Here is a 25,233-nt window from a genome sequence, read left to right on the forward strand (position 1 = left end):
TATGCTGACCAAATCAATAGAAATTGGCACCAAAGCTCTATTTTATTGTGTGGTGTGTTGGCACAGACTTACTCTTCTTGTTCAGAAACACAGGTACTTGAGTACAAATCCAGCCATTAGGCTTGCTCCCAGCTTCTCTCTGGCAGCTCTGGAATGCTAACACACACCAAGGGTATTCGGAAAGATTGGAATTTCAAATTTGGGAAGAGGAGGACACGGCTTATTGGAGCTTTAGAGCCCCAATTCACAAACGTGGATGTTTCAAGTACAAAAACCTAACTTAGATTTCTGAGTTTAAATAGGACTTTAATATAATTAAATGTACAGAATCTCCTAAAACAAAATACTTAATCCAATAAATGCAATAAGGGCTTCGAGTATTTCAATTTCTGTCTGAAGAAACTCTGCGAGTTTCGACTTAAAGGCAGTGAGTCTGTCAAATATTTTCCCACTGGGAAATATATCTAGGGGAGCATGAGCCCTGAGTTCTGATTCCGGTGTTCCCGTCAGGTGCAGGAAAGATCGGCACAGCTCTGACACAATGAGGTTATGCCCAGAAGACGGAGAGAAGTTTTCTAATGGCTATTCGTTTAGGTGGGAATAAATGTGGTGTCTAGTAATATCATGTCGAGTGGAGCTTTGGCAAGGAACTGTCAATAGTTGAAGAAGGTCATAAGGGAAACCCAGTGATCTATGGGTGCACCCGGGTAGCAGTGCATCTCTTACAAGGGGTAGCACCGACGTTCAAACCTGAGTTCCTATATTGGTAGCCCAGGAGTTGGTTTGGGCCTGCAGATGAGCTTTGTTTGGCTTGCAGTGTTTTGTTCTGTTAATTGTAACAACATTGAAAAATCTGGAGGTTCTTAAAAATTTTTTAATTTCTGGACTCTCTTGAAAAATCAGCAGATTTGACAGATGGCAAAAATTTTGTCCCTTTCTACACTATTCTGTAGCTAGATCACTTTCCGCTTATCATCACGCTTGTCCCTGTTACTTCTCCTGTCTAAGAAAACTATTTTTCTGTATCCATGCCTCTACCAAAGTAAGAAAACAAAAAGTAGCCTGAAAGGGCAGCTTCGTATATAATCTCACCTGCTTGGCCGTGGGAGGCATTTGAGTTTGCTTTTCCATTCTAAAATAATGGCTCTGACTTTGTTCCCTTCCTAGGCAACACATTCTCTGACACTTTCTCCACATTCTCTAGCATCTCCCAACACACACAGGGGTCCTCCAGGGATGCATGCAATCTGCAGAAGTCCCCCCACTCTGTTCCTCATTCCCATTGGGTCATACCCTCTTGCCCCCCTTTTGGCTTAGAATCACTTTATTTAAAACGCTGAAGGAAAGTCTTATTGAATCAATCACTCATCGTAATTGCGCATAAGTATCCAAAATACTATGTAGCTTGGAAATTACTGCTTTGAGGTTAACACTTTAAAAAGATCTTTGGCAAACTAAATTATGTCCCTTATCTTAAAACAGTTGTGGAAAAGGGCTGAGACTCTTTCATGGTCCCAAGTGGCAGCATCCCCAACTTGCAATTGGGTTACATTTTAAAAGTGCATTTAGTATTGGTTGCTTGCAGCTTATAATTCCTTTCAATATTATAAATGTTGCTAGTTTTTCCATGGCTTACCCACAAATTTCTTTTCAACCATGCAAAGGGACTGTCTGCAACATAGTGTTTTTTTTCTTGCAAAATCATTCAATGAAATTTGTATTCCTTCAATAAAGTTGGTGTACTAAGGGTTAGAAAACATCAGGAAAATCCACTTTGAGGTAACTGTCAAGTAAGACTGCTACTAAGGGGAAGTAATATTTTCCCTAATTGTACCAAATGAGGGCTTCCTCTTAGAACGAGTGACACAGTGGGTTTTTAGCACAATTACCAGAAAGCAGAAGCCTCTAAACCCTGGTCTCACCCTTGAAGAGACAGTATAGAGGAATCCAGAACCCCTCAAGTTTGTGTCCAGGAAGACCGCAGTGACTCAAGTCAGACGCCAGCCAGTAGGACTGAGCAAGAGGGATGCCCTGCTCCACTAGATAAAATGACACATGTGAGTGTATTCCGTCCTCTTAGTGCTACTGCAAGAACTTGCTTCCCAGAAAAATGTTAATACGTGGATAAGAAAATGAGAATGTAAGCTCACATCAGCATTAATCTAGCTTCTCTGATAAGAGCTGGGGCTGCTATGGTTACCCCTGGTCAGCAATGGGCCAGGTCACTTCGGTGACAAGCACCCCCATCATCCTGCCTACATGATTATTTTATGGGCACTTTCTCCTCCAATGGGAGACTTGTGTACAGGCAATCACTTGTTTAAAGACCTGAACAATGGAAGCCAGTAGAGATCCGCGAGGCATTGGGGGAAAAGCTGACATAGTTCCTGTCCAAGGAAGGCTAGCCCTCCCAGGCATGTAGTAATCAGAATCTTGCCCCATGACTTTTGAGTTGTGCTATGAAGTTCTTACTACACAGAGATCTTGAAAAGAGATTATAAATATCCTTGAGAACTCACTGGGAGGGGAAAAGATGCTCAGAGCCAGCTCACATAGAGGGGGAGTGATGTGCCCAAGGAGGGGCAGTGAGCCAAAGGTGGAAAAGAGAACAGGTTCAGGAGTACCTGAGTTCTGGGCTTTAGCTACAAACCCAGAAACCATCCTGCTGGGACAGTGTCTATGGACATTCTTTCTTCATGTCAGAGGTGTGCTGTGGGGAAAGAGAAGAGTGGGCAGGAAGGAATGGATAGTAACTTTTTTTTGCAACTTCTTGGCTCTGTTGGTATTCACCAGTCACATGTACAAATGACTCCTGAAGCACTTCCCATGCAGGAGTCAACAGCTAGCTTACTGTCACAGAAAATAGCTCCTACCCTGAAGAGCTTCCACTCATTGAAAATCCAAGTGTCAACGGACAAAATATCCAGATGGGGAAATCTCCCGCCCCCTCCCCATTCTCCCACCGGCGTAAAAGGTAACAGGGGTGGGGGACAACTGGAGAAGGAAATGAAATCATGCGGGTTCACCAGGAAAAGATAAAGTGTTGGTAGCAGCAGAGTTGGTGCGTGTGTTGTGGGTATTACCTCTTGATGAGGCTTCCAAGAAGGCTCCCGCTCAAGTCCTGGTGGCTCTGAGAACAAGCATTCTTGCATCAATAGCTAATAGGCTGTCCAACCAGATGTTATCTGGGTGGGATAAGAGGGTGAGAAAACAGACCTGTTGTACGCTGTTGTCAACTATATCGCTGTGGTCAGAGAAGGCTGGTTGTGTAGTGTTTAGCAAGGTGCCTCTTTTGTAGTGAGGCAGACCAGATTACGTGGTTGTTCAAATCCGTTTCCTCTTGTGATTGGTAAAATACGAGAGTTACAATCATTCATGCATTACTAAAGCCTCCTTTCCATCATTTTGAAGGGACTTTTTTTTTTTTCTAGAACAGAGCATGCATCCAGCAGAAACCTAACATGTTTGCTTTTCTAAGCGATCTTTTGCAATAAGCACACTTTAAAAAAAAAAAAAAGGAAGAAAACCATACTGCATAGGGTACCTGTGACAAGACTGGAGATGATAAGCGGTAACACCAGCATCTGTAACATCCTCATCAGAAGTTCCCCAGGAAAGGAGAAGTACTTGACTTCCCGGTAGCTCATTTTGTAGGGTCGGAGGGTAAATCCAAGGATTGTACCTGAAGGGGGGAGGAAACGGAGAAAAACTGAGTCTTTTTTAAAACTGAAGACATAGTCCTAGAGAAATGAGGAACTATTTAGCTGATGGTCACTGCTGTCAGACAAGAGTACATTTATTTAAGCAGCAAATATTTGTGCAGCCTTAGGAGCAAGGGGTATTCCTGTCTCTTTGGTTGTAGTCTGGAAGGGTCTGGCTGAGTCCAGGGCTTTCAGCAGAACTTAGAGAAAAAATGTTATTGGCTTCAGCAAATGAAACATTTCTTTGTCTAACTTGAATGCAGTAGAACCCATTTTGACATGGCTCAGTACAGAGTTACAAAGATAGGGGCATAACTAGGAGACAAATCACATGTATCCATGAACAAGGCAATATAGGAAAAAAAAACCCATAATGAATTTCCTTTGTAACAACAGATGTTAGGACTGCTAGCATAACCACTTATAAAGGGTAGTGTAATTTTATTTTTTTCCAATTAAAAAAATTCCTCTTGTTCACATTGTTAATCCATTTTCATCATCTCCCTGTCTGCACACCATGCTTTCTGTCTACATGGTCTTGGTATTACCTTGGCAACTGTATTGTACAGACTTGTTAGTTGCTGGCAAAAGAAGACTCCAAAATGAGCAGAGACTTTTTTCCAAAAATTTTCCCTGAAAACTTAGGGGGGAGTAAGAGAAAGAGAAGGCAATTTTCCCCTTAATTTTCCTTCTGCTCCTGGAACTTTAAAATATATTTAAAAAATAAGTTTATCTGTAAATTAAATTATGCACGATAGCTTTTGAAGTGTTCAGAAATCAACAAACACATTGAATAAATTTACTCCCTCCCCCTTCCCTAATTTACTTTCATTGCCCAAGAAAATGTACTTATTCCAGTATTGTAAATATTTTCTAAATTTCTGTCCCGCTATTACTAAAACATGTGAGCTACAGAGAAATATTGAGTTACCTAGAAGCTAGAGGTTGGGGAAGGGGGAGAGAATACTGGGTAGACATAAGTTTTTCCAAAGGAAGCAAGCAGTTCTTTAAGGAAACGGAATCATCCTAACTTCTTATGAAATGGGCTTCTTCTCTTAGGAAATGAGGCACAAAGTTCATTTCAGCTGTCACAGCAACTCCAATTTCATTTCTTGGGTCTCAGCAACCATGAAGTATCCATTCTTTGATTATATACTGTGATATTCCAAGGAGGAGTCTGAGTCTATGTGGCTAGAAAATCTGGCTGATCCAGTTTTCAGGGCCTTTGGGAAAGTATTTATCGCGTTTTCCCAATGCAACAATAATATGTTCAAGAGAGAAAAGGGGATTTGGAAAACGCAGAAAAGAGAGGCAAAAGCCTGCCTCTATTGGTTCTACCACTTAAACAGCAAATAGCTAATGCTCACTGAGCTCCTGCCATACGCCAAGCATTGTCAGTGTTTTACTTGTGTTGGTATGTATACTTAATCCTCACAGAAACCCTCCGGAGGTAGGTATTATTTTATCGCCAAAGCACTGATGGAGAAATCTAATCACAGTGAACTTCGAACTTGCCAGATTCCAATAGCTATTCAATACCAAAGTCAAAAAGCGACTCAAGTGACAGAGCTGGGATTTAAACCCAGGCATTTGGACTTGGAGCTCACATTCCTGACCACCTCCCAGACTACCTACCTCTCCAGCAGAGCTTAACAACCACTGTTAGGGCTTCTGTGAGTTTCTTTTCAGAAAGTTCTCATACAGAGCTAAATATATGGAAATCACACAGAATATACTTTTCATATACAGTCACCATAAGCATCCCTTTTAGCCTCATGATATCAGATCCAATGATTGTACCAAATTTACTTAATACTTCCTTTGTTGTTGAGCAGTTAGGTTGGTTAGCATTTTTCCACTTTTATGAAGAACACCATGATGGATGTATGAAATCTGTTTTAGAACTAGGAATATTTTTTTAGTGCAGTTTAGAGAAAGGAAACCTGTGCATTGAAAACTATGATGACCTTGATTGGTGTTATCAAATTGTTTTCCCAGTGGGGTGGCCCCTCAGTTCAATGCTTTGTTAGTGAATGAGAAGGCTGTAGTATTATCTCTGTTGCTAGGAGCTGAGAGAATTATCATAAAAAATTGTTAAACGGAATTTGTGAATGTGATGAGTAAATAGTACATGTTTCTTATTTCCTTTCAATTTACTTAACATCTAACGAGGTCAACCATTTCTCCTAATTGTGTATTCTCTAAGCATTTACTAAATCCTAATAGTTGAAGAGTTTATATGTGTATATGTGTGTATTTATAAATTCTTTGCATAATAAAGATAACTACCCTTTGCCTATGTGTAAAATATTTGCTCTGTTTTTCTAATTGCTGGCCATATATTATTACTCTAAAATACACAGGTATTTTGCATTTTTATAAAATAAAGTCTGCACACCTTTTTTATTAGGAGATTTCTTCAAGAGTTATATACTTTAATCTCCCTCCTTCTTCCCAAGTTAGATAAATCTTTAATTCATTTTTCCTTCTTTGATTGTTTGCTTGCTTTGTTTTAAAATATTGAAGCTTTAATCTTCCTGGAACTTGGTTTGGGGTAAGGCATTTAATTCTAACTTTCAGTGTGCATTATTGCACACCGCATCATCAACAGCACATAGGAATTCTAAAAGGCACTGATAACATCTAGTTTTTTCCTGCCTATTTAAATAAAGACCAAGTCACACTGAAATAACTGCTTCATCTTATAAGTAAGTAAATAAGTAAGTATTCATAAACCTTACTTTACTTCCAATTAAACATAATTTTACTGGAATTGATTGTTTTCTGATCTTTATTTAAATGCATTTAAACACTTGTCATTCAATTATAACATAAAATGTGCACAATAGACACAAGAAACTCATTTTGGTCACCTGGGATTTGACCATATCAAGATATTAGGAATTTTAGATATCTAATAACCAAATAACAATTTAAGACCAGGCTTGGTTTTACAAGTTCATTTCTAAGTTGGCTGTTTCATTAGAAATGTATTTACTCAAATATAACACTGTTTCCAAGGATGGGTAGGATCCTGGCTAGTCCAGAAGGTATTTATTAGTTAAATTATTTAAGTTGGTTAAGAAATTTAAATTATTTAAGTTATCATTTAGAATGATACAGGTCCTAGGAGGAAGAGACAAGCCAATATTGATGAAGGAAGGGGATTAATCTTTCTAAATACTAGGTGCGTTAGATCCCGTTTCCCAAAGTCTAACCTTCGCCAACACTGATTGTATTCTTCTCTCTACAGCCATAGCAGCCGTAGCCAGACTCTCTCTCTCTCTGGGAGCTCTATGTACTTTCTCTCTTCTCCCCCCATCAAATCCCACATTTATCCAGTGCCACCAATTTTCATTTAGGTGCTAGGAGGGGAAGTAGGCCAGCTCAGTGAGTGAGTCCTGGGCAGTGACGAATGATGTCTCTTAACTCCAGTCCACCAGGTAGATGTCTGCCAGAGCAGTAGAAAAACAGCCAGGGGGCAGAGTCTCAAGAGGTGATATTTTTCTTCTGTTTTTCCAGTCAACAAGCTTCTTGCTTGGAAGCATAGTCCTGGCATCAGCTACTCTAGAATGTCTCAGTTTCTTTACATTCTCCAATACGGAACCTCCATTTTCTTAAAGCTCTTCTTTATAGTTGGGACAGCAGATAGGAGTCACCATTTATTTCTTCATAAGGGATAGTTTCAGGTCAAAAGCTTTGAAGAGAAGAGTTATTTAGAGGGATAGCACATTGCAAATACTCTTTGAATCAGTTTTGCCCCTGACTAAGCTTTGATCTGTTTACTCTCTCTGAGTTTACCAAGTGAGCCATTTCTACTCCTAGGAAAGAGGAGATTACGTTGGGAAGGGGAATATTTATTGAGCCCTTAATGGGCTCAATGGTGGCCTGATCCTCATCACAACTTTATGAGGTAGATACTATCACGTCTATTTAAAAAAATGAATACACTGATTGATGCTCAGAAGCTAGTTAACTTGCTACAGAATTAGTAAGGGCTTGACTCAGGAATTTTAAAGAAAACCCAGAGCTCTTTCTACTACACTCTAATGCCTCTCAAACACAGACCTATCCTTGTAGCCAGGGCCTGAGGACAGTTCTCAAATCAACCTGGCTCCTGGGTCTTTAGCATTCCTACTTCCTGAACTCTGGAAGCACTTGAGTAATAATCTTGGATCTGCTAGTGATGTCCCAGAGGCACCCAGTCCATGCTGAAACCCATAGTAGGTCCCAATATGGTTATCATAGTACTAGATCACTGTTTAAAATGAATCCACCAAATCCCTTTTGGTGGAATGATTTAACTCAACTTACATAAAACTTATTAATTAAAATAGCTTGCCTCTTCACCCCACTTCACACATCGTAATCCTTGGAAACCATCAGTAACAAAGCTGGAAAGGACATGAAGTGAAAACATGCTTCAGGCTCCCATGTTTAATGACAATAGCTTGCAGTCATCGAGTACATGCAAGATGCTGAGCCCTCACGAGCACATTGCAGAACCACAGAGGCCGGGAACAGTATTACCTACACCTCACAGATGAAGAACTGGAGTCATCGAGAGGGTAGGTAAACTGCCAAAACCTCACAGCCAGTACAGGTTGGGGCCACGGTCAATGCAGAGAGGGGTCAAGCTGCTTCCCCAATGCCAGGGGAATGGCTGAGGTGGGCTTCACACCCAGGCTCTCCAGCTCCAGAGCCTGGACCCTCACCTACTCTGCTGTACTCCTGGCCTCTCAACAGTCATGGTACTAATTTAAAGAGCCTAAGTTTAGGACGCAAGTTTATTTCGCCTACCTTTTCGTTCCATTTCGAATTAGTTTAACTAACATAGAGCCTGAGGTGGGCAAAGATTTTGTTGGTGTTACTTAATGAAGTCAACATCCAGCTTTTTTCACTTCATTTGTTGAATGAATAAACAAAAGACTTTTTTTTGGCTTTTGCTCTGCCAGGCAGCATTAGAGGTGAGGCCAGGGTGGTAAGGTCAGCTGGCTGTCAAATCAAGAGGAGCAAGGGCTCTGAATGCGAAGACTGCTTTTTTGGGGTAAGCAGTTCAGGTTTCTGATTATGCAGCCCAGAGATGAAACGAGTCTTCCCTGAAACATCCTCACATCCTGATGCACAGATTTCTCGGAGGCCTCTACTCTCTGCCCTTCCGACCAGTTAGAGGCAGGGGGGGGGGGGGGGCTGGCCTTCTTCAGTGTGCTAAAGCTGCTCCCTCACGGCCTCTGCACGTCCTTGAATTGCATTGACTGAGGTTCCCAGAGCTAATAAAAACCTTGATGGCCACCAGATCTTTAATGCAAGAGAACAGATCCTTTATTATTGATTACTCTGCAAAAACAACGATAAAAATCAAAATAACCTCCCCATGGGATTTGTTACAGCTGAAGTACACTTTGTAGTTTGGCGACATTATATAATACACGGATGTCACAGTTCAATTCGGATTGCTCATTCTCAGTCAACAGTCTTCTATCATTCCTGTTTTGGTATTTTACTGGATTTTTGGAATCTAGGAAATATCTTAACTGGAACGTTGGAGGTGATCAAAATGAACTGTGCTGGCTGAATTTGATAAACAAAGATGTATTTTTGTTTAAAGATGTTCTCCTAATACAAAGAGCTCAAGAAGTGAGTCCTTCAGGGGTTCACTGTTTCCCCTAGAGGGTCTATACCACAAACACTTCTTTGGAAGATTAAATATCACTTCGCTTTTCTAAACTAACAGGCAATGTGCATACTAGAGCCTCAGAAAGAACACACCACCACAGGCTTCCTTTTGAAAGCCAGGCATGAATAGCAAGTTAAAAGCCAAAGACATCTTTTAAGAATTTGGCCCATATTTAATCTGATAAAATTAATGAAAATATTAAGAAGCCAGAAAATATGTAAGAGTAGAAAAATGAGGCATAATTGGAAGTAAAATTTGGACTGATTCAACTTTTAACTTTTGATAAACATTGGAGTTTGAAACAGTAAAATTTTACTCAAGTTCCCCCACCCTATCTCCAAACTGTCACCAACAGATTGGCAGACCAAAGCTTTCTAGAATTACTGCTCACCATACAAAATTCTCCAGGAAAAAGACAGGTTGCTCCCAAAGAGCTCAAACGCCCAAAGGGAATCTAAAAGTAATAGTGGCACCGATCTTGAAAGGAAGATTTTTCATTTTGAGGCCACCCTATGAAAACTACCAAATGTCCACCCAGGATGAGCCAATGAGCTCTTCTAACATTGACCCTGCAAACCAGTCAGTGGACATTCAAACTCCTACCCAGAATAAGCTTGGCCTGCAGATCTTTAGCCAGAAAGGGTACCGATGCTGTTCACTCATATGCAAGATGGCACGAGGAAAATAATGATTTCAAAATTTCTGTTGATAGCACACACTGGTTTTATGTGACAAAATACTACTATTTCCCAGGTAGGATCTTTTCATTTATGTAGCAACAATAACAACAACAAAAGACCAGCACTACTTTGTCTCAAGGCTACAATGATCAATGTATGAGGCAACAAAAGCACAGGAATGAATCCACCACTTTTGCCACGTTCTATTGGTTGGAAGCAAGTCACGGGTCCCACCCACACACAAGTGAGCTGCCCTGGGCGGTTAGGGGCTGTCCAACGTGTAAACGTCTTTTGGTCTCTTTATCAAGGGCTTCTCCTGTGGTGTAAACACATGCATAGAGAAGATGCTCTATAGATGTTTGGTGAATGAATGATGTTGCGATTGTAGTCCTAGCCCTGCCTTTAACTCTTAATGTGATCTTTCTTAGGCCTCATTTTTCTTTTTCTTCCTAATTTATAAAGGAAGAATGCTCCAAGACTCACACATCACCCTCCTTCTTGCCTGGGCCTATCGCATAGCCTTCCAACTGGTCTCCCTGCTTCTGCTTTGCTGTCCTACAGCCTCCCCCTGACATACTACCCAGAGGTATTTCCAAAACCCAAGCCAGAGCGTTGTTCCTCTCTGTCCCCTCATGGCTCCCTACATCATGTGGGGTAAAAGCCCAAAGCCTTGTGATGGCTGCACCTGGCCTGCTTCCCCAGCTTCACCGTATTCAGAACTCACCCCCCACCCCTCCACCCACCCTGTTTCAACATTTGCCTCCTGGTTGTTGCTCCACCATCAGACATGATCCCGCTTTATGGGCCTGGTGCTGGCTCTGCTTCCTGCCTGGGACACTCTTCGCAGGGGTTCCCATGTTTACTTCCAGACTTCATTCCAATGTCAGCTTCTTATTGCAACCTACCCTGAACTTTCTTCTCCCTTGGCTGGCTTTGTTTCAGGAGTTCTTATCACCTTCCAAAACGCAATATAATTTTCTAATTTCGTGTGCTTGCTGTTTATTGTTGTCTCTGCCTCCTCAAATACATGCTCCAAGAGATCCAGATTTTTCTTTCCTGAGGTATTTGTTTTTGTTCTGATAAGCCCTTGAAACAGTGCCTGACACATAGTAGGTGCTCAGTGTATTGCTGAATGAATGAACAAGCAGCATGGCTTAGTTCTCTTTCAGATGATCCACACCCGGCAGGTCCTGGCCACCCCCCCCTCTCCGCCGTGCTGCACACATTTACCGAATGGAGGAATTTGGAGGAATCACTTTGCTCTGTGCTTCACAGTAAATCCCGTTTCCCACTGTGTTCTGTGAGCTCAGTGGGTAACCCTCAGGAACACCCCTTCCTCCAAACCGTGATTTCTCTCTCGTGATCTGTGAAACTGGGTCTCAACTGAACCTCGATTTCTCATACAGCTTAGGTTTTTAGATTCACAAACCAGGAGTGATAGCTCCTGATTCCTGTTTCTTCCACAAGGCTTGATTTTTTTTGAATATGAAGGAGAGCCGGTGTGAGGCTCTAGAAAGATCATGGAGTGAGATTTCAGAGATGAGGTCTGGGTCTGACGTTGCCAGCAAATGATGCTGGTGGGTACTTGACTTAAAAGATTGAATCTTCATATCAAACGTGCAGGATTTAATATTGCCCTCTTATAGAGGAGGAGACTGCACCCTTGAAAGAGGAAGCCTCTTGTTCTAGGAGACAGGGCCAGTGACTGATGTTGGCAGAATGGGGTTGCGAACTGAGGTCTGCCCATTTCCACAGTTTAGTCTTCAAATCATGTCATCTCTTTGGACCCTTTTTTTTTTTTTTTTGTGGTCCACAACATGGGAGGGATAAATCAGAACAGGCAGTATCTAAAATCTTCTTGAACTTTAATATTCTCGGTGAAAGTTTCTGAGTTTAAAAGAACCATGTAAACCGAAAGCATTATAAATCTTAGCTGCTATATTATGAATGTATCTTGTTTCTTCTCATGAATTCTAAAGTCCTTGATAAAGTGTAGGAAAGCATTTTTTAACACGTCAAAAAATGCTTTGTCAACTTGGCCATTATAGTTATCATGACAGGTAGGCAATAAATAATTATTTGAGAGATCAAATTGAAGTTTCTATTTTAGAACTGGGCTAGCGTGTAGCCCAAGCTGGAGAAGTCATAAGTCCGTCTCAAGCAAGCCTGATGAAGCGGTGGGCATAAAGTTCCATTGGTTTATTTTTACAAGAAGGGCAAGGGTGTAATGGGGACTTTACCTGCTCAGGGTCTGCTGCTCCCTGTCTTTGGTTTCACCCCAAACTTCCAGGCATTTCCTGGAGAGAAGCTACTTTGTGGGAGGCAACCTTTCAACCCTCCCCCACTCCTCTGTTCCCACATCCTACAGAGATTTGGGCCCTGGCTTGGCTCATTCTTTTGTCCTTTGGTATTTCCTGTTGCTGGAGGTGGGAAATACCTGCTCCAGCCTTGTTCTACCAGTGGTGCCCAGGGGAAATCAGCCCTGGGTAACCGATGCAGACAAATCCACATGGCAAGCAACTCAGAGAAGACAAATCTATCAGAAGGACCCTAGGAGGGGCGCCTGGGTGGCTCAGTCGTTAAGCGTCTGCCTTAGGCTCAGGTTATGATCCCAGGGTCCTGGAATCGAGCCCTGCACCGGGCTCCCTGCTCAGCGGGAAGCCTGCTTCTCTCTCTCTCCCACTCCTCCTGCTTGTGTTCCCTCTCTCACTGTGTCCCTGTCAAATAAATAAATAAAATCTTAAAAAAAAAGAACCCTAGGAGTTCTGAAAAGCCTGTGCTTTCTGCCTAAAACTGCACTAACATAGGCTATGTGAAGTAGCAATTAAATTTGCAAATAATCCTATAGGTCTTTCAAATGTCCAATCCATGGTCATTTAAAAAATATTCTACTAAAATCATTAGCACCTGGTGCATTCCTTTCTGGTAAAAAATAAAATAGTGTTATGACTGAGTAGAAACTGTAAGTGCAGTGTCAATTCTGGGGATGTTTCCCACAGATACACTTTACCTGGGGGAAATAACTTTTGTACAGGATTATTCATTGTACCATTTAACAAATATATCTAAAAGTTGGAAATCATGTAAGTGCCCATTCATTGGGAATTGCTTAAATAGGTGATGGTACACCCATCTAATGCACCCCCAAGAGAGAAGGAGGAGGCTTTTTATGTGCGAATAAGGCACGATATCCAAGGTATATTGTACAGTTAAAAAAGTAAGATGTAAAGCAGGCTATATATATTATGCCAGCATTTGTATACAAAAGGCAAAAAAGGGATAGATACGTACTTATTTTTATACTCATAAAATAATTCTAAAGGCACACAAGAAACTGATAACAAGGTATTTATATCTTTTTGTACTTTTTTATTTTGGGCAATGTAAATGTATTTCATAAATAAAATAACAAAATAAATAAGCAAAAAAAATTGGCTCACTTTTTTTTTTCTTTTTTTTAATCTGACTGAATTCAGCATGCCTGGATGGCTCAGTCCGAGAAGCATGTGACTCTTGATCTCTGGGTCATGAGTTTGAGCCCCATGTTGGGTGTAGAGATTAGTTAAATAAATAAAAACGAAACTTAAAAAAAAAATCTGACCGAATTCCAATCTACGTTATTTCTGCTAGATGCTTGGATCTCTTTAAAAAGTCACTTTGGGTCTGGGTTAGTTTCTCCTCAATCTTGCTTTAATTTGTTTTAACAATGGGTTTACTTAATTTGGGCCATGGAGAGGAAAGTCACGATTTGTGCTCAGATTTCTAGTAAGTGGAGCACTTTCTGACCTAACAGTTCTCTTTTTTCTGGAGACAAGGAAGTGAATCTGAAAAAACTTTGAACTCAGTCATTATAGGATCGCGTCCGCTTCCACATTAGCCCTTGGAGTAACGAGTGCACCAAAGCTGCAAAGTCACCCTGTGAACCACTAGGCAAAGGTAACACACTCTTTCATCATCCATCATACTGAGCAAAGCAATGCAACGGCAGAACTGACAAGGTCCTGGGAAGTCTATGGAATCTCAACTTCTTTATATGACTATTTCATTTGCCTTAAAAAAGCAAATAGAAGTCTATGGAATCTCAGCTTCTTTTTTTTTTTTTTTTTTTTTTTAAGATTTTCCTTATTTATTTGTCAGCAAGAGAGAGAGTTAAGGAGAGAGCGAGCACAAGCAGGGGGAATGGCAGGCAGAGGGAGAAGCAGACCCTGCTGAGCAGGGAACCGGATGCGGGACTTGATCCCGGGACCCTGGGATCCTGACCTGAGTCCAAAGCAGATCCTTACCTGACTGAGCCATTGCGGCGTCCCTGGAATCTCAGCTTTTTTATATGGCTATTTCATTTGCCTTAAAAAAGCAAATCCAAGAGGACAAAAGTAAACAAATAAAGAAGACAGCTCTGGTCATTGGCAGTCTGTTAAAAGACTCAGAATTTCCTTCTCTATTCATCATTCACATTCAACAAGTTGAAGGCAGCAGCAAGCACACGGATCCCTGGGGTTTTGCCTTACTTGCTTTAAAGATGAAATTTCCAGGGATGCAATGTGTCTAAAAGGATGAGAAGGGCAGCAATTGTCCATCTCTCATTAGGGACAGATGAGCTTCATCTTACAAGATTCTGAATAGAAAGTCTCTCGCTAATAGCCTATTGTTTTCTCTCTGGGAAGCAGAAGCGGGCTGTGGCCTGGAATCATTGTTGGAGAACTGGAGAGTCTCTTTGGGTACAAGAAGAATGGAGGTGCCCTTTCTGGAGACAGAGACTCGGTCTTGAAATTCAAAACTTAAGAGTGCGTTTTAACTCACTGCTCCTATATTTACCTTTGAATCTTTGAGACAATACACAGCGTGAAAAAAAGAATGCCTTTCCCCCTCTTGTCTTAATTCATCCAGGGAATATCTTCCTTTATCTAGTGTGGGGGATTTTAGTCTTCTCTTTTTGGTTTCAAAACCACCCGAGGACCTCTCTTGACTGGGCCCAGTGATGGAAATATTCTTGGGTTAGGGAGCAAGCGCTGGGCAACTTTGATAACCCTGAAGCTTGACCTAAAACTCTTCATTTTTATACTCGGCACACACAATGGCTACACTTCGAGGCCTCAAGTGCTCTGTGTGTTTCCTCACCTCACAGCAATGATACAGCTCACCCAGCTGCCAGACCAAATAGTTGATGAATGATAGCACCCCAGTGTTCCATAAATATCAAGTGCTCCAACACCTGGAATGCACAACTTGGACAAGACAGGGCTTAAATTCCAGTTGCCTTTTCCAGAAAATGTAGGCTCTTCCCTGCCTTCTTGGTTCTACGGCAAAAACAGAGACTTGCCACCTTTCTCCTCTGATTTATGAAGGATGGGCAGAAGATTGCAGGGCAGAGGAGCCTTCAGCAGAGGCCTGCCTCACCTGTGGGCTCCAACCTGGTTATCCCACCCAGAGTGCAGGAACATGATGGCCCTCAAGAATTTAGTGGGAGAGAAGGGGGCTGCTTGTGGATGGGAGAGACTGGCTAGAACCGGTCGGGAGATCAACGGTATGGAACAGAGGTCCCTGCAATTGTACAGCGTCAAGGAGTGGAGAGAAAACATGGCGTGTTTTACTCCATACATTCTGCTTTAGAGGAAGGCAGAGCAGACGTTAAATGATGGAATTTTGAAGTGGGAAGCAGACATTAGTCGAAACATGATTTGCTGACGAGGAAATCTGAGGCCCAGAGATTTGTCCTGAATCGTAAAGTGAGTGAGTTGATAGCAGAGCTGGGTCCGTAACCAGGACCTTTAGACTCTTAGTGCTTTCTCAGCTGTGTTCCGGACATGTGCAGATACTGCTCGGAAGGAGGACTGACTGGGCCCTGGACTCGCATTGCTAGAGAGTGCACTGGGCAAACGCTTTGTAAACTGGAGCACCGCAACAATGGAAGGTATTATTACTGCAGGTAATGGTTCCGAACACACCTGCTTATTTGATAACCTACTTAAAAGAGAAACAAATTTGAAGTGCCTGCTCAGTTTTCTCATTACCTGAACAAACAGGAAGAAAACAGCAAAGTAAAATCCAGAGATAATCTTCGAATGACATCAAGCCCTCTTACCCCATACCAACTCTCTTAGGAACCAGCAACACTCCTCCCAGGTTTCCAGAACCCCTCAACTAGCCCAACCCAACTCTGATAGGGATGGCAGGTAATGGGCAGTAGATCCCAAAATGCTGGAGAAAAGGGAGAAACCAGGGAGGTGGTGAACTAGCAGATTGGTCCCAAGTGGTAAGAACAAAAATGCACGGTTGAGTAGGTTAAAACATTTATTGAAAACATTTTCTCAGCAGCTCTCCTTGCCCGAGACATCTACTGTCAGGCACACCCTCCACTGAGCAGTCTGTCTTGTGGTAAGGGCTGGGCCCAGGGATTCCTTTCTGCTTGGGCTCAGGAGGCCAGGTGGGGGAGGGACAGATAATGACAGCATCCCTTACTCTAAGCCTTTCATCTCTGCCTCTCAAAGCGCTTTACAACCACTAAATCTCTTCCTACAAGTCTTCTTGGCTCTCTTCTCTAGCCGAGGAAATAGAAGCCACTTCTCCTAGACCTCAACCGGGTGGTCATCTTCTCCCCTTCCTTGCACCCCTGGCTCTCAGGTCTCTAGCAGATAGCGTCATCAAATCAGTGTGTATTTGCACTTTGGTGCCCCAGCAAAGATGCAAGTGGAAGATGAGGGGTGTACAGTTTCTGTGGATATTCTACCTGCCCAGCCCTTAAGGAAATTATTAAAGTTTACATGGTTGTATGTAGCGGAGCTGGGATATAAATCTTGGCAGAGAGGTGTTACAATTATTCTATTTTATACATGAAGGAACAGAGGCTCAGTTCCAGAAATGGGACAGAAACCTACAAGTGTCAGACTCCAGACTCCATAGCCCTGATCCACTCCCCTATACGGTCCTGGACTACATCCCCACTATAGGAGGCAGCTCCCTGGAATGCTTTTTCGAGAATGAAATTGAGGGCCAGGATCCAAGTGGGCTGTGAAGCACATGTCAGGTAGTTATTATTGCTGTCCCTGACAATTTTTCTGTATTTCTGCTCCCTGGGGGAGAAGACAAAGCAGATGAAAATCACTAGTCCCTACACCCTACCTTTGTGTCCCTTCTCCCGAGCAGGGCATGGTGAATCCATGGCTTCTGAGCTCATAAGGCCTAGCCCCTTCCCTCCCAGCCCTCTGTCCCCAGGAGCCTCTGGGAGGAGCTGAGCTCTATAGCACCAGGGAGGACCTACTCCAGAAGCCCCCTTTCCTCGTAGCTTCCTGAAGCTCCCTCTCTCTCTTCTCATTTCCAGGAAGTGTTGAAGAAACCATAAATCCCAGCCCGGAAATCTTTCACCATTCTTTGGATTCCTGCTGTTCAGCTGGGTGGAGATGCTTGTCTCCTGGTAAGCAGAGAGGCTACCTGCACGGGGGCCACATGGTGCCCGCACCGCTAACTCCAGCCGTCGGCCCCTTTGGTCCCATTACCAGTCACTTCATTGTGGCAGCTGATGGTTAACCACATCACTAAACATGTGTGACTGAACTAACTGACTCAGCTAGAGAGTGTGTATGTGTGCAAGGCACAGAATACCACTACGGCCTCTCTGAGAGATACTCACTTTATTCATAGAGAAGGGCCCAGGAGTTAACAGTGTTCTGAGAAGATCTCACTTACACAGTAGCTTATGCAGGAGGACAACCCACTTCAATGATCATTATTCACTTCACCCTCAAAGACAGAACCTGTCCTCGTTCAGTCTCAACATCAAAATACCTTCAGAAACTCCCTGTATAGCAAGCTTCTTGCACTGTATCTCTGTTGTGGCATTTGCATCTCAAAATCAACACGTCCAAAAAACCGAAGTCCCCCCTCCCATTCTTGCCCCAATCTTCTTCCTGTATTCTACCCTTCCTGGTAGCACCAGCACCTGCAGTCACCCAAGTCAGAAAGCGGAGCAAAGGCCTGCAGTCCAGCTCTTCTGCTAATGCTCACAGGCAAGCAATGGTCGGGACGCAGGAGTGCCTCGGGTACTGAGGTCTCAATTTCACCCCTCCTTTCCGTCACTCCTGTCTTTGGGTTAGTGCACACCCTTAGCTAATCGATGTCATAAACAAGAAGGGACATGTCCCGAGGGCAGGGACCAGCACTCAGAAGAGTGGATGAGTGTAAACATAGGGCCAGATTGGTGGATCTGAATCCCGGTCAATATGCATCAGCTGTGGGAGAAGTCTCTGAGCTGTTTCCTTATCTGTGAAATGAGAATAAGGATACCTCCCTCCCTGGCTTGTTTTGAGAATTAAATAAAACTAATGTGTTAACAACATTTACAACAGTGTTTGGCACACAGTGTAAGTGTTTGCAATGTATATAATACGTGTAATGGGAGATGAGGGGACCGAGGCTCAGAGCAGTTAAATGCATCCTCTAGGATCATACAGCTATTAAATCATACAGTTGGCATATAAATCCATGTCTATCCTTCATCAAAAGCCACACTTTTTTCCCCACATGATACATCTAGGACCCACATTGTTTTTTTTTTTAGGATTTTATTAATTTATTTGAACTAGAGAGGGGGTGAGAGAGAGCTCATGAGTTGGGGGACAGAGGGAGATGGAGAAGCAGGCTCTCTGCTGAGCAAGGAGCCCGATGCGGGGCTCGACCCCAGGACCCCGGGACCAGGACCCAAGCAGAAGGCAGACGCTTAACCGACTGAGCCACCCAGGTGCCCCCCAACCCCCACGGGTGTTAATAAGAAAGTAGAACCTCTAAAGTATCAACACAAAAATCATATATTATATAGAACAGTATGGATAATACGATCTCACTTAAAAAATGTTTAGAGATAATTTAAAAACTCCCTGTTACTGCCTCTGAACCTTGTCTATTCCTTTGTCATCTCATTTTATCCATCTCCCCTACTAAATGACCCGAGGGCAGAGACTCCCCATTGCATAGCACAGGCCAGATACCCAACATTCAGTATTTGTTAAATTGCTGAATAGCACTGAATCTTTAAACAAAACCACACATTTATTTAGCAAACAATAGATAATAGTGGATAATATATGAATGTGCATTCAAACCATACAAAAACTTATTTAAAGGAAAGTAATATTCCTTCTCTTCTATTATTAGACACCCAGCTCCCATCCCAGAGGCAGCCACAATGACCAGTTTCTTATATATCCTTCAGAAATACTGCTGAATTGCATTGAATTATAGTACAATTTACATTCATTGCTGAAAAGTATTAGGGAATGATGGGAAATGCTTTATACACATTTAGCCAGTACGTTTTCTTTTCTGAAAAGTCACCAATTTTTCTCAAACCCATATAAAGGACAACCCAAACATAAAAGGTATGTGTGTGTGTGTGTCTGTGTGTGTGTGTGTGTGTGTGTGTGTGTGTGTGTGTGTAGACAAACAGCAGAGAAAGGTGCTGGTTGCTGTGTTCAGGAATTCCCTCAAGTAAAACCACCCTCCAAGTCTACGCAATGCTATTTAGTTTCCTTCCCCTTGCAGCTCATCTTATGACCCATTTCTTCAAAAAATTTTTAGCCTGAGATTTCATTTTTATTGTGCTATTCGTTCCCTGGACACAGAAAGATGGGCATTCTGTGACTTGAACACAACAAAGGACTCTCCCTTTCTTTCAGCAAGGTGTCTGAGGTCACTCTCATCCCACTTACCACAGTTTGAAATGAGAAAGTGCCTCCTGGAGGGAGAAAGATAGTAACCACTCTCCTCAATGTGGTTTTTGTCAGACAGATGTCTGCAACAGCCCTGGGAGACACTTTATCTCATGCTTTAATAATGAACCCTCTTAAAGGGACTTAACACTTGGCAATGCATGCTCGTAGGTTGCTAATTTGCACCCATTACGTCGCTTTGTCAGAGCATGGCACATTCAGACTTTGACATGGCTTACAAAGGACATTAGACATTAGGTCTTTTTTTATTAAAAGTGATTAAAACCTAAGAATTTGGTTCTTCTCACCTCCTCTTTGGAGAAAATAACTTCTCTTCTTCCTTCCTAGCATCTTCCCAGTTTTTTCCTATGCTGCAGCAAACGGATTAGAGAGCTGAAGCCCAGACATGTTCTTATTATTCTTTTAGGGCTGATGTAGACATGGTACCCAGTGACAAGCTAAATGGTGCCTTTGTTTCCACTGGGCCCTCACTGGAAGACACACCAAGAGATAACTGAAGGATTCTTCCTTCTTTCCTTAGTCTGTTTGCTACTAAGTAGTCTATTTGCCTTTCCAAGTCTTCGGTGGAGACTCAGTGGTCTGACTGTCAATGAGCTCTTTTTATGTGTTTCTTTGTTAGTGCCTTCTTCTTGTAACTTCTACCTCTTCAGTTTCCATCAGTAAAGCCAACCATGAGGACATCCTGCCAAGTTATCTACCCCAGCTCGGCCAACTCATTGCAGTTCTCACAAATGTTAGGAAAGTCCTCACGGGGCTAGGAAATGATCCCAGAACTCATAGAGAAAATGGACTATTAAATCCTGGCATTATCTTCCTTCTAGTGGAGATTTGTCTTTGTAATCACTTAGGAACTTGCTTCTCCATCAGTCTGCCTCCCATGTGTAGGTTTTATTACTTTCCATTCCTCTCTTCTTTAACTGAAACATTTCTGTTCTAGAAGTCGAACTCTTCTTGTGTTTAGAACACCGTTTTGATTAAGTGTTTCTGCATCTTTTCCAAACATACTCTAGTATCACTGAGCTCTATTATTAAGGGTGTAAGATTGCTGAATAAATGAGTATTTGTTAAATAAATGAGACGGTTGTGGCTTAATCATTTGTAGGAGAATTGTAAGTTTTCTGCTGATTTAACTGGGTAAGGCATATAGTAAAATGACAATGCGATGTGAATGCATCTAGCATTGTTTGCTAATTGGCCTCTACCAAGTCAGAGCAGCATTTCTCTTCCTGGCATTTCTCACAAGACACCAACTAGTTCACAGAGCAGGAAAGCGGGATGGCAAAGTGGTTAAGAGAATGGCCTCTGGCCTGGATAGCCTGAGTCTGACTTTCAGCTCTAGCATTTACTATCTGCATGACTCTGGGCAAGGTGCTTGATCTCTTCATGCTCAATATTCCCATCTATAAAATAAAGATCATACCAATCATACCTACCCACTCACTCATAGGCTTGTTTGAGGATTAAGTAAGCTAATAGAGGCAAAACACCTAGAAAGTAGTTGGAATAGTACTATATAAATGTTCACTATTATTATTTGGCAGCTACTGTTTGGCTTGATGACTGTCATTCAGGCATTTTACATGAACTTCCAAGACAATGACACAGCACTGAAATACTTCTCCCAGGAATGTATTTAAATCTGGGAATCTGAGGCGCCTGGGTGGCTCAGTCAGTTAAGCATCTGCCTTTGGCTTAGGTCATGATCCCAGGATCTTGGGATAGGGCCTTGAGTCTGGGCTCCCTGCTCAGTGGGGAGCCTGCTTCTCCCTCTGCTCCTCCCCCTGCTTGTGCTCTCTCTCTCAAATAAATAAATAAAATCTTTTAAAAACACAAAACCACAACAAACCTGGGAACCTACTAAAGAAAGCCATTGCTTCCCTGAGTCTATCAGGACCTTTTTTCTTTGAACATCTCTAAAATTAGTTGAACAGTCATTAATCACCAACAATTACTAACAGGAGCAAAAGATGTTGAAATGGAATATATCTAAAGTCTTGTGACAAACTATTCTCCTGCTGTATTCCTATTTGTCTACAATTTAAGAATCCTATTTTTTTGGATCAAGTTCTAATTATATTTCCAAGCTACAAAACTTTATTTGTTTTTAGTGTCATTACCTCTTTATATTTGATGGAGATCTTGGCAAACTCCAAGGTATTAAATCTGTATACAAATACCCCCTCCCCCTTTTGGGCCACATAGTAGAAATTTGAGTTAGGCAGTTTTTACAACATGGCCTTGGCTTATATGTTTACCAGCCTAAGGATATCTATACTGGTTCAGTCGAAGATTCCAAGTAAGTAGTTCCTTCAGCTCTATTTTAAAGTAGGATCAATGACACCCGTAAGTAATAAGCAATAATTTCAGATATCAATAAATCAAACAAAAACAATGTTTTATTAGTACAGATTGCTGTTAACAATGCTACATTTGTAAGAGGCTGAAAAGTTTCAGAAAAGGGACAGCTATTTATGGCCAGAAATGAATGAAAAAGATCCGTGTCAACATTTTTCTCAATTTACTCTTTCTAGTCACTGGATGGGGGAGTGCAAACACATAAAAGATTCAGCCTCTCCCTCCAGGCATGATACTCAGCTTCAGGTCAGTTAGAGGATAATTACTATTAGGAACCTGTACCTCATTTTGGGTGTACTAATTGTATAAATTAGTTTTAAGTGAAAGTGACATCCTATAATGATTACATTTTGGCCAAATCTAGCAGGCATGCTTGTTTTTATTGTTATTTAACTGCTCAGGCCTAGTGATTAAATTATCACTCTTTCATCCTTACAGGAGATGGAAAAACATTTGATTTGTTTCTCTTCTCCACACAATCAATTGATTTGCATAATGCCTAATGATGCTTCTTTCAGATTCCCATGTGTTTACCATATATTGCTCCAAACATGCCAACAGACTGTCATTTAATGGGAGAAAAAAAATCTTCCAGTTCAGATGAAAGCCTGGACAATTATTTTGAATACCTACAATCAGTCTATCTGATAATATGCTCAGGCAGCCAGATGCCCCAGAGAAACAAGATCCTTTTTTTTTTGGTTGTTATCAAATGACTTACCCACAATGACTGCAGTGACAGTGAGCAGCACAAAAGCATTCCGAAATAGGTAACTTTTAACATCCTCCTTTGTGAGGTTCTGCACTTTCCTCTTGGCCAAGAGTGTGCGCTTACGAACTCCTCGCTGGAACCTCTCCATCCTGCCCCCCATCCTGGGCTCTTCTTCATTGCTTTTAGTCATATTTTACTTCTCTAGGAGAGGGAGAGTCTCTTCTTTGCACTTCGGTGTCTCGGAATCACCCCCGGAAAGCCAAGACCTCTTTGGTGTTGGAGAACACAACTAGAATGAGGAGAAAAGAGACGAGAGTTACAGCCTGCAGGGGTGAGAAATGAGAGCTGCCCCACAGCAGGGCAAGCTGTTGGCACACTGCATAATCTCAGCAGGAATCAAGGGCTAGCGAGCCGCGATGCCAGCTTTCAAGGCGGGGATGTGCATATTTTACTGGACCACGTGTGAGAGATGTGCCTAAATTCAGACTATACGAGTAATAAATAAAGAATATACCTGCAGAATTGTGTGTTCTATTTTAAAAAATTTGCCCTTCACATTCCAAGGAGACTATAAAAGGGTTCATCAGAGCCCTGAGTGTGACTGAGCAGGCCCCACCCCCTCGTCTCCCCCCAACCTAGCCAAGTGCTTTTTGCACAATGTTCACCCTCAATAAATGTCTAATTGAATTGAATGCACAGGAAGCGCTCAATAATTACTTGATGGCTTATGTCGTGTACATGGTGAAGGCATAACCAGGTCGATAAAATGAATTAAGATATTGATATTTCACCATCAGAGCTTTCTGTTATATATAATAAAGTAACGATTTTCTTCATTAAGGAAAAAACATGATAATATCAGTTAACAAATATGGTCATGAAAAGAATATATGCACAGGACTTCGGAAATATATTTGACTATTTTACAGGGTCACTTTTTAATTTTCTTCTCCTGAGATAAGCAAAGATATCCAAGCCCATCTATACGTTATCTGAAATCGTAATTCATTTCCATTTTTATTACAAGTAGAAAGTAGTATCTGTCCTTGTGGCAATCATATTGGAGTTTTCTGAGGAAACCAACAGTGACTTCTGGGTATTTCAAAATTTGGGATTTCTAGAACAGAGGAGATGAATCCAATTTTCATTCCAAACATTACAGTGTGTGGTTTCTAGTTTCTTTAAAGTGCTCCTAGGTTATTCAAATATATCTAAGTCAATCTCTCCTGGGTGGAAATCAGTTGTTTTGAAGAAATCAAAGGATTCCTCCTGTTTTATAAGATTGGTGATCCATAATCTTTCCCGTGATCAATCCAAGTAGAAATCCGTGGTGCCTGTGGACGTGTGTATATGACAACGCAAGCAGCCAGCGCGGGCGGCTGTGGGGGAGGTCCCTGGGAAGCAAAAGTCTCCTCCGAAGCTTTTGGCAAATCCAAGTGGGGAAAAAAAGACTCGTCTGAACAGTTTTGACCTTTAAATAAAATTGCAGGTTGGGGTCAGTGACAATACGACCCACAGCTTGCTTAAGACTTCACAGCAGATTACAAGTTTAGGGAGAAGGGAAGGAGGGGTGACACGAGAGACCAGATTTTTTTTTTTTTCTTTTCACTAATCTCTGGTTCCCTTTCCAGTCACTTTTTAAAACAGACCAGCTCAACCTTGATTCTTTTCTATCTCTGGAACTACAATCTACCCCCAATCCAGCCCAAATGACTCAACTCCAAATGAAGAGCGGACACGGCATAAATACACACCACGCGCTGGTTACATGAAATTACTAACGTGGACTTTATCTACCAAAATGGCTAGCTTTTTACTCTCGCTACTCCTCCGCGGGGCGAAACAAAATACACTGGTGGAGAAGGGCAAGGAGGAGTGAAGCCCAGCAGGAATACAGGACGTCAGACTTACCTTCTCTGATTTTGTAACGGGTGGCCGGAACCGCAGGCAATGACAAGGTGAATTCCGCCGCAGGTACCGCAGACTAACAAACGCCCGTGAGCAAGGCATGCACGCGCTCTCTGAAACTGCAAGTTACTATCAGGGCAACTTAAGAAAAGGGGAGGAGTCTGCGCCCGGGAAAGGGGGAGTGGGGAAAAATGAAAACACCACAGGGAAAGAGGGGGCAAACCCGAGGTTTCTGGAATATTGATTAATCTTGGCTCACCAGAAGCATGCTTGCTGGCTTTGTTTTGCTCCTTAGACCACTTTCACGCTTTGTCAGTTCACTTTCATTAGGAATGCAAAACCGGGACCAGGAAGAATTGCAAAATAAAGCTCACACACACACTCAGAAAGCTGGAAGTCTTGATTAGAACGTTTCAAAGAAGACTTTGCTAAGACTAAATTTAATTATCTCACACTATTGCAGGTTTCCTCCCCTGAA

At 42.1% G+C, this 25,233-nt stretch overlaps 1 protein-coding gene across 2 annotated transcripts in view; it reads right to left on the bottom strand.

Moving 5' to 3' along the window:
- SLC1A3 (solute carrier family 1 member 3) overlaps positions 1-24,988 on the bottom strand; it is a 77,578-nt gene extending 52,590 nt beyond the window's left edge. The window contains exons 1-3 of one of the 2 annotated variants that reach the window (XM_073890991.1): positions 24,759-24,988; positions 22,857-23,136; positions 3,545-3,682 (exon numbers count right to left, since the gene is read on the bottom strand). In XM_073890991.1, the coding sequence (XP_073747092.1) occupies positions 3,545-3,682; positions 22,857-23,037 (319 nt within the window). In that variant the 5' untranslated portion in view covers positions 23,038-23,136; positions 24,759-24,988. The remainder of the gene's footprint in view (positions 1-3,544; positions 3,683-22,856; positions 23,137-24,758) is intronic. The other variant, XM_025867380.2, reaches the window with a different exon arrangement.
- Positions 24,989-25,233: the final 245 nt, after the last annotated feature.

This window comes from Callorhinus ursinus, unplaced genomic scaffold, assembly GCF_003265705.2.
Source record: "Callorhinus ursinus isolate GAN/ISIS: 27379988/994484 unplaced genomic scaffold, GSC_fseal_2.0 scaffold3, whole genome shotgun sequence".
NCBI classification, from domain to species: Eukaryota; Metazoa; Chordata; class Mammalia; order Carnivora; family Otariidae; genus Callorhinus; species Callorhinus ursinus.